At 39.5% G+C, this 14,517-nt stretch overlaps 1 protein-coding gene across 4 annotated transcripts in view; it reads right to left on the reverse strand.

Annotated features, from left to right (window-relative positions):
- Positions 1 to 14,517, reverse strand: part of Fam208b (family with sequence similarity 208 member B) — a 51,670-nt gene that overhangs the window by 7,305 nt on the left and 29,848 nt on the right. For all 4 annotated transcript variants that reach the window (XM_005354904.3, XM_026783126.1, XM_026783125.1 and 1 more), the window contains exons 13-14: positions 11,228 to 11,657; positions 2,603 to 6,298 (exon numbers count right to left, since the gene is read on the reverse strand). In XM_005354904.3, coding sequence (XP_005354961.1) covers positions 2,603 to 6,298; positions 11,228 to 11,657 — 4,126 coding nt within the window. The remainder of the gene's footprint in view (positions 1 to 2,602; positions 6,299 to 11,227; positions 11,658 to 14,517) is intronic.

Genomic DNA, 14,517 nt, shown 5'->3' on the forward strand with positions numbered 1-14,517 from the left:
CCTGCCTCTGCCTCCCGAGTGCCGGGATTAAAGGCGTGCGCCACCACCGCCCGGCTCAGGATTTGTTTTTTTTCCTATCATGTGGTCCTGGGAGGATCAAATTTAGGGTTGTCAGGCTTGGTGGCAGGTGCCATCTCTACAGCCCAAGAAGTTTAATTTGATGATGAAGCAGTTTATGACTACAAAATATCAAAGGCTGATTTTAAAAAGTCTAAACTAATTCGCATAAATTTTTACTTTCAAGGGAGACAGGACAGGGCTGCTGGCTGTTTCTATAGTGTCATTACTTGTAATATGTAGCTAGAACTTTAGCAACATACCAGTGCATTTCTCTATCACTAATCGGAACCAATCTGAAGAATTAATTGTTCCTTGGCTATCCATATAACATAAACTGCATGTTGGTAAGGAACTGCATGTTCTGACCTTCCCTCAGAGCACCTCCTTGAGTAGCTTCATTGGGAAGGTGAATGTGCATCAAAGATTTTCCTAAATCCAATCTCCCTTATGACTCTTTGGTTTTTATTTGTTTCCTCCCTCCCGCCCCCCCCCGTCGTCCCCAGAAAAGGTTTCTCTGTGTTGCCCTGGTTGTCCTGAAACTTACTTTGTAGACAAGGTTGGCCTTGGGCTCAGATATCTGCCTGTCTCTGCTTCCCAAGTGTTGGGACTGAAGGTGTGTGCCACTACCGCTGGTCCCTTGTGACTCTTATGTGATCCTTCTTCATGAAGGATTATGGCTTGCCATTGCACACCCAATTATATTCCACTCTGCACACCCAATTATACTCCGCTCAGAACATTTATTGTCTTTATAACGTATTACATTGTCTGCCTTGAATACCCAAACAGATGAACTTCTGACTATCCCACCTGCACTCAAAAGGACAGCATAATTTTTGAAGAAATTCTTTTAAGAATCAACTGAAATATTGAAGATTGAGTTGTCACTGTTTGCAGATCCTTCTCATCTTACAAACAGGTCTATATCCCATCACTAAAGAATAGTTCAGGGCTTGCCAGAATTATTCAGGATGTTTCCAAGGCTTAAAAAACATGTACTGTTTTTTTGTTTTCTTTAGACAGGATCTTACTCTGTAACTTCACTGGCCTCAAACCTTTTGGGATTCACTCATCTCAACCATCCAAGTGCTGGGATTACAGGTGCCAGCCACCACACCCAACAAACATTGTGCTCTTGAATGCATGTTATGTTTATTTTAGTATATGTTAATTAGAAGCTGTAACCTTTGTACAAACATGCACTTTGTATTAAAAACAGTGGCCACACGGTAAAAAAACTGTCAATATTTTTTAATACAATCAATAAAGAAACAAGATGATGCCTATGAACAGTCATGAGACACTGTTTTAAGTGCTGGGAACCCATTCCAGGGCCTTTGTAAGAACGGTCGGTATTAACTGCTAGGCCACTTCTCCAATCCCTGCTATTTTTTTAAAATATTTATTTATTTACTATGTATACAATATTCTGTCTGTGTGCATGTCTGCAGTCCAGAAGAGGGCACCAGACCTCTTTACAGATGGTTGTGAGCCACCATGTGGTTGCCGGGAATTGAACTCAGGACCTTTGGAAGAGCAGGCAATGCTCTTTACCACTGAGCCATCTCTCCAGCCCCCAATCCCTGCTATTTTTAAGAATATTATGAGTCTTTCCAGTAACCTCAGGATGAAGTCTAAATATGGTATCTTAGTCAGCCCCTTCCTAGCATGGCTCATAATGTCTCCCAATTCATCTCTTGGCAGTATATTCTATGCGCAGTAGTATTATTCAGGTCTTCCCTCTGCTTAGCTCTTGTCCCTTCTGATCCCGTGTCCCATACATACCTTGTCTTTTGGCACCCCTCATGCTTTTATCTCTGCAACACTAAGCCCTTTGTATTGTGTGTCTGAATTAGTACAAAGATTACTTTTCACAAAATGTTATATGGTAGACATGCCTTCATTTTAGAAGTTATCATTACTCATTTTCCTCTATTCTATACACCAATGAAAAAGACATTTTGGTGTGTGATTTTTATGTATGAACATGGGACCAGAATTGACATCAAGTGTCTACTATTGATCTCCACCACTTTGATATAGGGTATCTCACCAAAGCTAGAGCTAACCTATTCAGCTAGAATGACTGAATAGCAAGCTTCAGGGACCTGCCAGTCTTTGTCTCCCCAGTGTTTAGATTACAGGCCACGTGCTCAGCTTTTTGTATGAGTGCTGTGTTCAGGCTTTAATGCTTGTATGGTCAGTACTTTACTAACTAAGCCATCTCCCCAACCCTGCAATATAATTTTTCTTTAAAAAAAAATGAATGCTAAAAATGTGCTCATTGAAAATAGATGTAATCATAGTAAAAGCCTAACTTGGGGGAAGGCAGCATTTGTCTTGATTCACCATTAGCTTTTCATTTTTGTCCTCTTAGAATTTATGTTTCCTCTGAGTTACTGATAACACCTGCCATGTAGTAAACAAAAACTGAAGATTAAAACCTAAATCACATCCCGTACCATTTTTTTAGCATAAAATTTTATTACTATTAATCTAAAAATTAGAATATAACGAAGTATAGAGTAAGCTGGTACTTTACCTTTGTTCTTAAGAAGAATGCCTTATCTTCTGTTTCAACGAGGTAGAACCTGAAAGGGCTCTTACAAGCCTCCCTCATAACTCCTTTTAGTTTGATATGCAGAGTGGCACACAAGTCCGTGATCACATCTTTGTAGGATACTGATTGTCTTGGCTGATATGTCTCCTGTGGACAAGCTTCTGCAGAAGCTACATTTAACTCTTTATCTTGGGAAACAGTTTGGTTGCTATTCATCATAACTTTATTAAATTCAGCATATTCATTTAGAATAAGTGAAATATCACTTCTAGCTTCTTTCAAAGTACTGTTGTATTTCAGTTTATTGAGATGGACTGGAATAATCTGATTTCTTTCAGGATTTCTACTTTGACTATGTTTCTCCTTCCAAAAGGAGGAACGGTCTAGATTGCTGGGCGAGTGGTCTCTTCTACGATGACTTTGCGGCCTGGTGTCTGAGTGTACAACTGTTACTAGGACGGGGCTTCTGCTCTTAGGTGGAAGATGCAAAAGCGAGGCATCAGATGTTTGTGTCGAAGGGCATGTTTCAACTGAGATTCGGATAAGTGACTCCTTGGGGAAGATGTTGGTGGAAAGGGAAGATGGCTGAGAATCTCCTTTCTTTAGTATTTCTTTTAGCTTATGATCAAAACGCAAGTACTCCAGGTCTAAAGTATTCTGCGTGAGGTCATCTGTCACATGCCAAGTGCTAGTCCAGGAGCTAAGGCTATTGCAATTTGCAGTGAAATTCCAATGCCTCTTCAGGCTATGCAATGTTCTTGTGGTATCTTTGGATTCTTTTGTTATAGTAAAGTTAGCATAAGTCTTGGAGATACCACTGGAATCTGGGATCTGGACGTAGCGTGGCATACACTTATCATTTGTTGAGATAGGACACGATTCTGTGTCCCCGCTTCTGGGTGGAACATGTGTCTCCAGCTCTGAAATTTTGCTGGAGTTGATCCAAGTGTCACTGTTGTTTAAGCTTGTGAAAGAATCACTGCTATCTTTTACAGCACCTTTGTGGCTTGCATGACTACCTCCCAAAGTACACAAATTCTCTACATCTATTTTGCAGTTTCTACAATCTAGAGAATCTGGGTCAGTATCTCCAGAAAGTGGTTCATAGCATGTGGAAGCATTCACACTTATCTCTGTACTCCTGCTCAGTGCTTTAGAATCTGCCTTGGGTTTATGTCCCATATTAGGGTTTTCACTGGCAGTATGTTCTTTGTAGATGTCACAAACAGAGTCAAGGGGTTCTGGGACAAAGGAAGCAGAAGGCTCTTCATTGATACTTTTACTTATGTCTGCTGTATTTTGGTAAGAACGAACATTTTGGGAGAAAACTTCATCATTCAGGGGCTTTTTTTCTTCACATTTTAATGTGTCCTGGAGCACACAGATTGTTTTTTGTTCACCTTTTGTAGATGTGGAGTGAGAGTGAAGGCCAACAGCACTGAGATCCATCCTTTCTTCACGTAATTCAGTTCCAATATTCTGAAGTAAACTGGCCATTCTAACTACTGGTATTTCTTGTGTTTGAAACCCTGGCTCTACACTTGCTGGTTTTTTGTAATAGGTGCACTGAGCACTGTCACAGGAAGAAACAAACTCTTCAGTTTTGTCAATGGAGGCAGAGTTCATGGACCCAGGCTGCATATTAATATCAGCCACTGTTTTTAAATCAGAGCTATTTTTCTTACTGTTTTTAGAGCTAGTGTGTTTTAATGACATATTTACTATTTCACTTACACTGGGGATAGAAACCAATGTGTCTGCCAAAGACTTATTTTCAACGATTTTTCTAGTACTACCTAAGGGTACAATGGACTCCAAGGCAAAAGGTTTTATGCCCAGATTTCTGTTCTCCATACAAATTGCCTGCAATGAGTTCCCTGACTTTAAGAGTTTTCCAAGAGGCTTGAAGTTACCTCCATATTTAGGGGGTGAGGTAGGCTTGTTTAACTCTATATCATGGCACTGTACCTTTTCTGAAAAAGATAAACTCTCATTCTGCTCACTTGGGACACTGAACTCAGCTATCTCACCTGGTACAGTTACTCTGCCTTCTATTCCTGCACTGGTTAGTACCTGTGGCATTTCTGCAGAGAGCTGCACTTGTACTTGAGTTAACTTATTTTGTCCCATTGAAGTCTTAGGACCAACAAAAGAATTTTCTTTTCCTGCTATAGTTAAATCTGCTGACTTAACTTGGGAGAACTCGCTACTTTTCTCAGACTGTGTACCATGAAGTTTTAAGCATGGAGTGGGTTGTGTTTCTTCAGTTTGTACTATGGGATCAGGACTAGAAGCTGGTGATACTTCTTCTATTAGAGTACCAAAGGGAAAGTCTGAGGGAATGTTAATTTCCTCTGCCACCTTAGGGGCACAATTTTCTTTAGAAAGTATTAATGTACCTGGCTTTAAATCACTGCTTTGTGTCTCTTTTAATGGTTCTCTGGGGTCCACAGCATACACTGAGATATAGCTAGCTGAATTTATTGTTTTGTTTTTTATGAGGCTCACCTGGACTTCTGGTTCAACCTCTTCTTCAGTTCTACTCTGCAGTCCTAAATTTGACACTGGGGTCTTCTGCAATTGTTCAATTTTACCAGCTGCCATTTCCTCCCTGGGGTTTGTAGGTGGTAATACCATTAAAGTTGGGTTAGTATCAGAATATTCCCCTGACAACTCCATGCCAACCTCCTCCCTATTCATAGATAGATCAGCTTGTTTGGGAAATACTGAATTAAGTATTTGCAAAGTCTTTTCTTGGTTTAGACTACTCTTGTCATTAATCCGTACTTCTGAGGGGCCATCTGATATATTACGTATTGCTGGAATACAGTTGAGGGACGGTTTGTTTCCCACAGTAGCAGAGGTTGATGATGATACTACTTTAACTTGTGATGGTTCTAGAACCTCATTTATAGACATGCTGAAGCCATTCTGAGTCTGTAGAGAGGCATCTTGTGGACATTTTGTTTTGTTACTGGCTAATGAATAGCTAGAACTTTTAACTAAAGGCAGTGCCTCAGTTATCAATCCATCAGCTGATGTTGGAGGAGGAATCTCTTTCTGTAATGGACACAGGCTTTCAGGAGCTGTTTCCATTTCTAGGGAGGAGGCAGAAAGGCACTTACTCTCTCTATACTCTGAAATGGCAAGAGAAGGAATGTCCCTAGGGCACTGTGTTTGTGCCTCTTCCAATTCAGACACAGGATACTGAATACTCAAGGCAGGGGACACTTGTTTAACCAGCTCAGTATTAAAGTCTGTAGGTTTGTCAGCTGTATTTACTTCTGTATGTATTGGTACACAGGCAGCTTTTTCAAAAACAAGAGTAACCGGCTCCAGATTAATCATATATTCCACGTTATCATCTGTCCTTTGTGCAGAGGGCTGACATTTGTTATTGATGGGGCTACTATACTGGATAGCATCCTGTACAGCACCTGTTTTTATCAGCAGCGATGGATGAAAAGTATCAACTTTGTTCTCAAGGGTGCTCAACACAGACTTATGACACATCATTGCCTCACTGCCAGCCCCATCATAAGCTGTTGTGTTCGGTAAGGTCTTATCTTCACTGGGAATACAAGATCCATTACTTTGGGCACGTGTGACATCAGAGAGCCCAACATTAGAAGTCTCCGGTATATCTGATAATTCTTGTTTGTCTTTACCTCCAGTCACCTGAAATGACAAAAGGTTAAAAAAAAAAAAAGCAATTTCAAAAAAAGATAAACAGATTAAGAAAAATTACTGTTATGAAAAAAGGCATGGGATAATTGTACTTTGTTTTTTGAATTCTCTTAATCTATAAGCATTATCATACAATAGAGATAAGCAAACCCACCAAATGTATTGAACGTAGGCCCTTGTTTACATTAAGTGAGCATTCTTCTTAGTTGAATCCCAAGCTCACTGTTTTTTTCTCCTTTAAAAATATTCAGATACCAGATGGACGGTGGTGGCACACACCTTTAATCCCAGCACTCAGGAGGCAGAGATAGGCAGATCTCTGTGAGTTTGAGTCCAGAGCAAGTTCCAGGACAGCTAGGGCTGTTACACAGAGAAACCCTGTCCCAAAACAAAAACAGAAAACAACAAAAAACCCTAAACAAAAAAATCACAGATGAGGTGCAGGTGGTGGCACACTCTGGTTAACTCCAATACTCAGAAGGTTGAATCGGGAAAATAATGAGTTCAAGGCCCCTGGCCACAAAGTTAAGACCTGTCTCAAACAAACAAACAAACATTCAAAAAGAAAAAATAAAAACAAGTATCACAGACAGAGTTCCATACTTTATTAATTGACCAGTTTACTAGATCTTAAATATGTGAGGTGTTGATAGGCAGAGGCAGGCACATCTCTGAGTTGGAGGCCAGCCAGGGCCGCATAGACCTGCACTCACAGAGACACCACCACCACACACACACACACACACTACTCCCAAATTTAAATGTGTCATTTATCAATACAGAAATGAAGCACCAGAGATATAAGAGCACTTAATTTTGCTGTTAATGAAATTAAATAACTTTTAAGGACAAAAATAACCTTTTATTTTATTTTTTTTTTTTTTTTGGGATTTTTCAAGACGGGGTTTCTCCGTAGCTTTTTGGTTCCTGTCCTGGAACTAGCTCTTGTAGACCAGGCTGGCCTCGAACTCACAGAGATTCGCCTGCCTCTGCCTCCCCGAGTGCTGGGATTAAATGCGTGCGCCACCACTGCCCGGCTAACCTTTTATTCTTAAACAGGAATTTCCAATTACACTATACAAACACTGACATCTGGAATTTTCCCATGAGACAGTAATAATTACACCCCATGAATTCTGAATAACTGATTCTGTTAGTAAGAGTCCTTCCTCAATCCTTAACTACTTCTTTGTGTAAAGCTGGAGACAACTATTCATTTTATTGCCTCTTATTCTACAAAGCAACAGAAAATTTGTCAATGACTTTTCATTCATATAATAAAAGGACTGAGATAAACAGTATTAAATAGAATTTAGATAAACTATCAACAGGATAATTTTGATGAATTTATAAGGAGGTTGTTTTGTTAAGTCTCCACATAATTTTGTCTAAATTTGTTGAAAAACAAACGAATACAATTTACCACACATGGCAATGTTTGGAGCACGATGCTCACAGATTGCTATGTCTACAGGCATATGGTCTAAGTGAAGACTTAACTCATTAAAAACTTTCTGTCCCAACCAAAGAGATATTAACTTTAGTAGTCAGGGTAGGGAACACCAAGATATCAGTTTTAAAAGGACAATGAGGAAGAAAATTCTTTTCTTTCTTTCTTCTCTTAGACCATAGAGCTTTTCTGTTAAGTCCTAGCTCTCCTGAAACCCTCTCTGTAGACTAGGCTGGCCTGGAACTCAACAGAAATCCGTGTGCCTCTGCCTCCTGTGTGCTGGGATTAAAGATGTGTGCCACCACCATCTGGCTAAAGAAAAGTCTCGACGAGAAGAAACCTGAGAATCTTCCTGCAGTCTTCCTAGTAACACCATGCCTGCAAACATCCAACCAAAATTCTAAAACACACTATGGCGATTAGTGAAATGCTAGTTGTGACAATCTTGGTATATTTATACTTAAGATATATATTTAATTAAAGGTACAATGGGATATTTCTAAAAATTGTCTATTTAAAAATTGGTCAAATACACCTGTGACCAAAAGCAACATGGTATTGGCCTCTAGTCTTTTGTGGTAAAATATTGTTCACACTCTGTGTGTCACTTGTGGAACAAGGGGATGTTATAGCAGTCACATGCTTTTAGGTGCAGGCGCACTACTCAATCCCCAGCCCCTGCCCCCAACCCTCAAATACTCTTAGGACCATAAGCTAGAACATCTGAAAATTTGAAACCCACATTTTTTGATATCTAAAGTCTTTACTTGGTGAAATGATACTTAAGCTTTGAATAGACTACTTCAATGAGTTTTGAGACAGTGATGTTCCAGAAGCAAAATTCTAAATTCGGAAGTTTTCCCATATCTCAATTTCTGGTGCTAAATTTTTGAATGAAAAATATTTAACCAGCATATACTATAAAGATCAATTAAAAGTCATTCATTGTGTAATTATTTTTTCTCCAACTAGCAAATTTAATGAACGATATGAATAGGTTCTGAATTTGTTTCACATAAACATTTAGTACAATTTTACTCAATGCTTAACCTTTAAAAAATATATACTATTTTTATTCTTCAAATTTATATGTATAATGTCCACTCTCCCTTTTTTGAAACAGGATCTTACGTAGCTGAGGCTGGCCTTGAACTCCTGATTCTATTGTCTTCACATCTCAAGTGCAGGGATTACAGGCTTGTGCCATGCCTGGCTTACCCTTCATTTTCTTTTTAAATCAGTAAAAAAAGTATTTATTACTATTCCATGTGTGTGTTCACACTCATGCAGAGAGTATGCCACAGCTCATGTATGGAGGTCAGAAGATAACTTTAGCAAGCTGGTTCTCCTTCCATTGAGAGTTCCAGGATCAAACTTAGGCCATTAGGCTTGCATGACTTTTTACTTGGTGAGTCATCTTACCAAGCCAGGTTCCGCCTTCTTTATACCCTATTTCATGTTTGTTAGAAACCATCCTCACTGGGTATGGTGGTACATGCCTTTAATCGCAGCACTTGGAGGCAGAGGCAAGTGGACCTAAGTGAGTTCGAGGCCAGCCTGGTCTACAAGAGCTAGTTCCAGGACAGCCAAGGCTACACAGAGAAACCCTCCTTTCAGAAAAAAAAAAAGAAAAAAAGAAAAAAGAAAAAAATGAATGAATGAGAGAAAGAAACTAGTATGGACTTAGGTAGTAACTGAAGTCTGCCTTGCTAAGTATTTTATTTTTTTTTTATTTTTTATTTTTTTTGGTTTTTCGAGACAGGGTTTCTCTGCGGTTTTGGAGCCTGTCCTGGAACTAGCTCTGTAGACCAGGCTGGTCTCGAACTCGCAGAGATCCGCCTGCCTCTGCCTCCCGAGTGCTGGGATTAAAGGCGTGCGCCACCAACGCCCGGCTGCTAAGTATTTTCTTAGTCTAATGTATAGTTGCTCTTAACTGAATTTTATTTATAGCCTTGAGAATAGGTGAAAATTTCTGAACTTCATTTTTAGAAAAAAAAATATTACTATGCACAAAATAGTCATCTGGATTTGTGTACATACAAAACTACATTCACAGAATATGATGCAGAAACAACTAGACTTTTTGGAAATGAATCTTGGCTTTGCAATTTACATTGTGACTTCAGACAACTGACTTGGTCTCAGTTTCCTCATCACAGTTTCATAAGCTAACAGTTCTTACTTTGCTTGCTTTGTTTCAGAATTAACTGAGTTGTTATGAGGGAAGCACTTGGAACACTATTTTGGTATACAGTGCTAATGATAGATATGTTAAATTTGCTAATAATGGGTCACCTGAAGATACTCATCTTCCTTGGCTCATTCTTGGCTCTGCAAGTCCCCACTGACCTCTGCAGTAGGAAGTCCTACAAGCCAGTAGTTACCAGCCCACTGGGGCGTGGCCTCTTAAACTATTTATGCCGACGTGGAGCATGCATCCAGCCTCTTTTCCAGCTGCAGGATTCGGTTTCTTATCTCCGTTCCAGCAGAGGATTCTGATTTGTGAGTCTATCCCTAAATAAATAACTGCCTATTTCCCAATTCTGATCTAATGTGGGATTTCTTTTAAGCGTCCTTATTCATACCTCATGTGCAGCAACACAGTCTACCCAATGTAGGGAAAAGTACCAGATGATATTCACATTTTGTCATAAGTTTCTAGATTAAATCTGGGCTATGAGCTTTAGAGGGTTTTTGTTACCACTATAGCATTTATTCTATATAAAATATGGATTACTTGGCCTGGTTGAAAAAGAGTAAAACAAAGTATGCTTTCCAAACTTAGAAATAGATACTCACAGATCCTTAGTATCTAGGCAAACCATACTCAGTTTGTTGTGTGTGCTCCTGTGGTGTATATGTAAGTCAGAACTTAGTTATTTGTGTGTGCTTTGACTTTGGTTGTTGTTCTTCAGGTATCACTCACCATGTATTTTCTCTCATTGGCTTGGAGTGCACTGAATATGCTAGGGTCAACAAGCTCCAGGGATTAATCTGTGTCTACCCCTGTCCATTCCCCTAGTGCCAGGGTTAGAGATGTGCACCGCCATACCTACCTTATACACGGATGCTCCAGATTCAGACTCAGGTCCATATGGTTGCACAGCAAGCAATTTATCCATGAAGCTATCTCCCTAGTCCTTATAGCTAGTTATTTTAAAACAAGTTCAGAGCAAACACTTTGTCCCAAATTATAATATTAATAAATGACTATCAAGCTGGGGTCCCACATAACTGATTCCTGTATCTTGCTCAATGAAGACAGTAGACAAACCTACCTATGGACAATACAGAGGAACACTTTATGAAAATTTTGTTTGGAAAATTAAAATCCTTTACATAGCTGGAAGATCCATTTTTTTCTTTTGAATATGTCCACAAATAAAATGAAAAGGCACTATTTAAAAAAAAAAACCAAAAAAAGAAAAACAAAAAAGAAAAACAACCCAGCATTTATAATAGTATCTCACCTCATTATTACAAGAATGGATGAAATTCTGGCTTCCTGAAGTATCCAGGTGACTCTCTCCTGTAAATATTTCTTTTTGTTCATTCTGTACACAGAGTTCCAAGTCTCTGGTGGTTGGTGGATTAACGAAAGGAAGCATGCAGTTAGGTCCAGGAAAGGTTGTATTGGTGGCATGACCTTCACACGCTTCCTTGTTCTCCAACAGAGAGTTTTCAGAATATTGTTCCACACTGGGAAACTCCTCAATTTCACTTTGGTCAAAAGATTCTATAGACCTATTGATGCATACGTATTTTGCTGGGTTTCTGTGTTCTACCACCTTTCGAGGTGACCCCATGACTTTGTTCTGTTTGCTGTAGAACAAAGCTACCCACATATGAAGTAAAAGCTTCACATCTTCCATATTTTCAGGCCAATCAGTGTTCCAGGGTCTATGATGTTAAAGGGAACACAAAAAATAATTGAAATATTAATTTTACTTAATTATCATAAACAAGTTCTATCAATAATAAATTGTTTACTTATAAATATTACAGATGTGGTACAGTACAAGTTAATTTAACAAATAATTATAAAGTGTTTTAAAGAGAAGTAAACCAACAATCAGAACATTAAGTGACTTATTTCAAATCACATAACTTAAATGGAAGAGCAGCTGGGTCTACTGATTTCTGGCCCAGCACTTGTCTTTCATACCACACAAACTCACTCTGGAGACAGTCTTTTTATTGTAAGATTAATGTTCTTGCAACTACTCAAATTCTTATCACTTTAGTTTGGCTGAAGATTGTTAATTAATTGAATTTTCTTTCTTTTTTTCTTTTTTGAGACAGGATTTCTCTGTGCAACAGTCCTGGCTATATTGGAAGTAGCTTTGTAATTAGCTTTCATTTTATCCCTTTTAATAGTTGGAAAAGTATGATGATTAGAATATTCTCTGGGCTTGCTGGTGGGAGTGCAAACTGATACAGCCACTTTGGTTATCAGTGTGGCTATTTCTCAGAAAATTAGGAAACAACCTACCTCAAGACCCAGCAAAACCACTTTGGGTATATACCAATCGTACCACAAGGACATGTGCTCAACTATTTAAAGCAGCATTGTTTGTCACAGCCACAACCTGGAAACAACCTTAATGCCCCTTGACTGAAGAATGGATAAGAAAAATGTGGTACATTTAAACAATAGAGTACTACACAGAAGAAAAAATATAATGACATATTGAAATTTGTGGGCAAATGGGTGAATATAGAAAACATCATATTGAGTGAGGTAACTCAGACAAATATCATATGTACTCACTCATAAGTGGCTTTTAGAAATAAAGCAAAAACAACAAAAAACCCTGAAAAAACAAAACAAACAAAAAATACCAGCCTACAATTCATAACCCCAGAGAAACTAGACAACAAAGAGGACCCTAAGAGAGACATACACGGATATAATCTACATGGGAAGTAGAAAAAGAAAAATCTCCTGAGTAAATTGGGAACATGGGGGACCTTGGGAGAGGGTAGAAGGGGAGGGAAGAAGGAAGAAGGGTAGAGGCGAAAAATATATAGCTCAAAAAAAAAAACCTTTAAAAATTAAATATAAAAATAATAAAAAAAGAATATTCTTGGCAATATTGCAAAAACTATACTATTTTCATGTTATAGTTCTAGATAGACACAAAACAGTTCTTGTCCTTAGGGAAAAAAACGACAGACAGCTGACACAGGCTAAACTAGAGTTAGGCTACAGTTGTCATACTGGAGTCAGACTAATTAGGACGCTAACTATCTCTATGTATGTGAACCCATGCAAAGAAGAAATCTGGTAATATCGAATGCCATTTAGTAAATATGAAATGGTCCACAAATATTTGAATGTCATTCCATGGTGTTAATTCTTCTTGTAAACAATAATGGCTACCATTTATTATAGTGGACCAGTCATTATGCAAAAAATATTAACGACCCTCAGAATGTCGCTTCTGTTAAACCTGTACTTAAAAACCATACTCTCCAGATGACTGTAATCTGCCACTGACACCTGAAATTTTTTAAGAGACCCCAGAATATACCAGATTCTGCAGCTCGACGAGATTCCTAAGTAAAATGTATTTACACAATAAACTTGAGAATCACTGCCTAGAAGTACATACTTATTCCAGTTCACAAGAGGTTTAACTAGGAAAGCCATTAGTTTATGCTCCAAAACCCTGTAATGCTAATAAGTCTGTTGTTATTGCCAGGATTCCTTTTTGTTATTGTTTTTTCTTTACTAATTTACTTTTATTTCATTTGCATTGATACTTTGCCTGCATGTATGTCTGTGTGAGTGTCAAATCTTGAAGTTAGAGACCAGCACGCAGACGCGGCGGATGCGGGATAGTCCAAGCATGAAACAGTGAAGCCCACACTGAGAGCAGATCGCCCCACTACAATTAAATCAAGTAGGTTTTTTGGGGCCTGGCCTGCAGAATGGTAGGCCTTTCATTGGCGAGGTCCACGGGGGAACGGGGAGCCTGTCCCTGAACACCCTCCTGAGTGGGGAGAGTGTTCTTGGCTCGCGGTGGGACACAGGAAACGGAGTGGGGGCATTCCCCGACCCTCTTGACCCCCGTTAGTCTGCGAGGGCTGGTACCCTCTGCTGGGGCTGCTCCTCCTCTGCTGTGACCTCTCTCTCCCTGACCCATCGCAGCTTGCGCCCAGGGGCCTCCTTCACTCCCCCTCTCTTCCGCAGGGCCGCAGGATCACCCAGTTTAGCCTGTTGGGCCCTGGGTTGGGAGCTCGGGGCAGAGGGCAGCGGGAGTTTCTGTTTTGGTGGCTGGCCTGCAGAGTGGTAGGCCTTTAGTTGGTGAGGTGCCTGGCGAACGGGGAGCCTGATCCTGGTCCTGAAGACCCTTCTGAGTGGTGAGAGGGATCTTGGCTGGGGGCAGGAGCCAGGAAACCTAGCAAGGGCAATTTGTAAGTGGGGCCCCTGGCCAGCAGGGAAACCTGATCCTGTTTTAAAAGACCCATTAGATAGCATCAACAGGAGATGGGCAGGAGCCAAGGCAAGAATTCACAAAATCTGAAAAACAACATGGAAACACCAGAACCAATGATCTTACAACAGAAGGACTTGAACACCCTAACACAGAAGAGGAAAAAATTGACTTTATGAAAGCAATAGAGTCCCTTAAACAACATGTAAAAAATGCCCTTATAGAAATGGATGAGAAGTATAACAAAAAGTTTGAAGAAATGAGTAAATACATAAATGATACCCTGGGAAACCAAGAAAAAACGATCAAACAGGTAATGG

This window comes from Microtus ochrogaster, chromosome 16 (genome assembly GCF_000317375.1).
Source record: "Microtus ochrogaster isolate Prairie Vole_2 chromosome 16, MicOch1.0, whole genome shotgun sequence".
Taxonomy (NCBI): Eukaryota; Metazoa; Chordata; class Mammalia; order Rodentia; family Cricetidae; genus Microtus; species Microtus ochrogaster.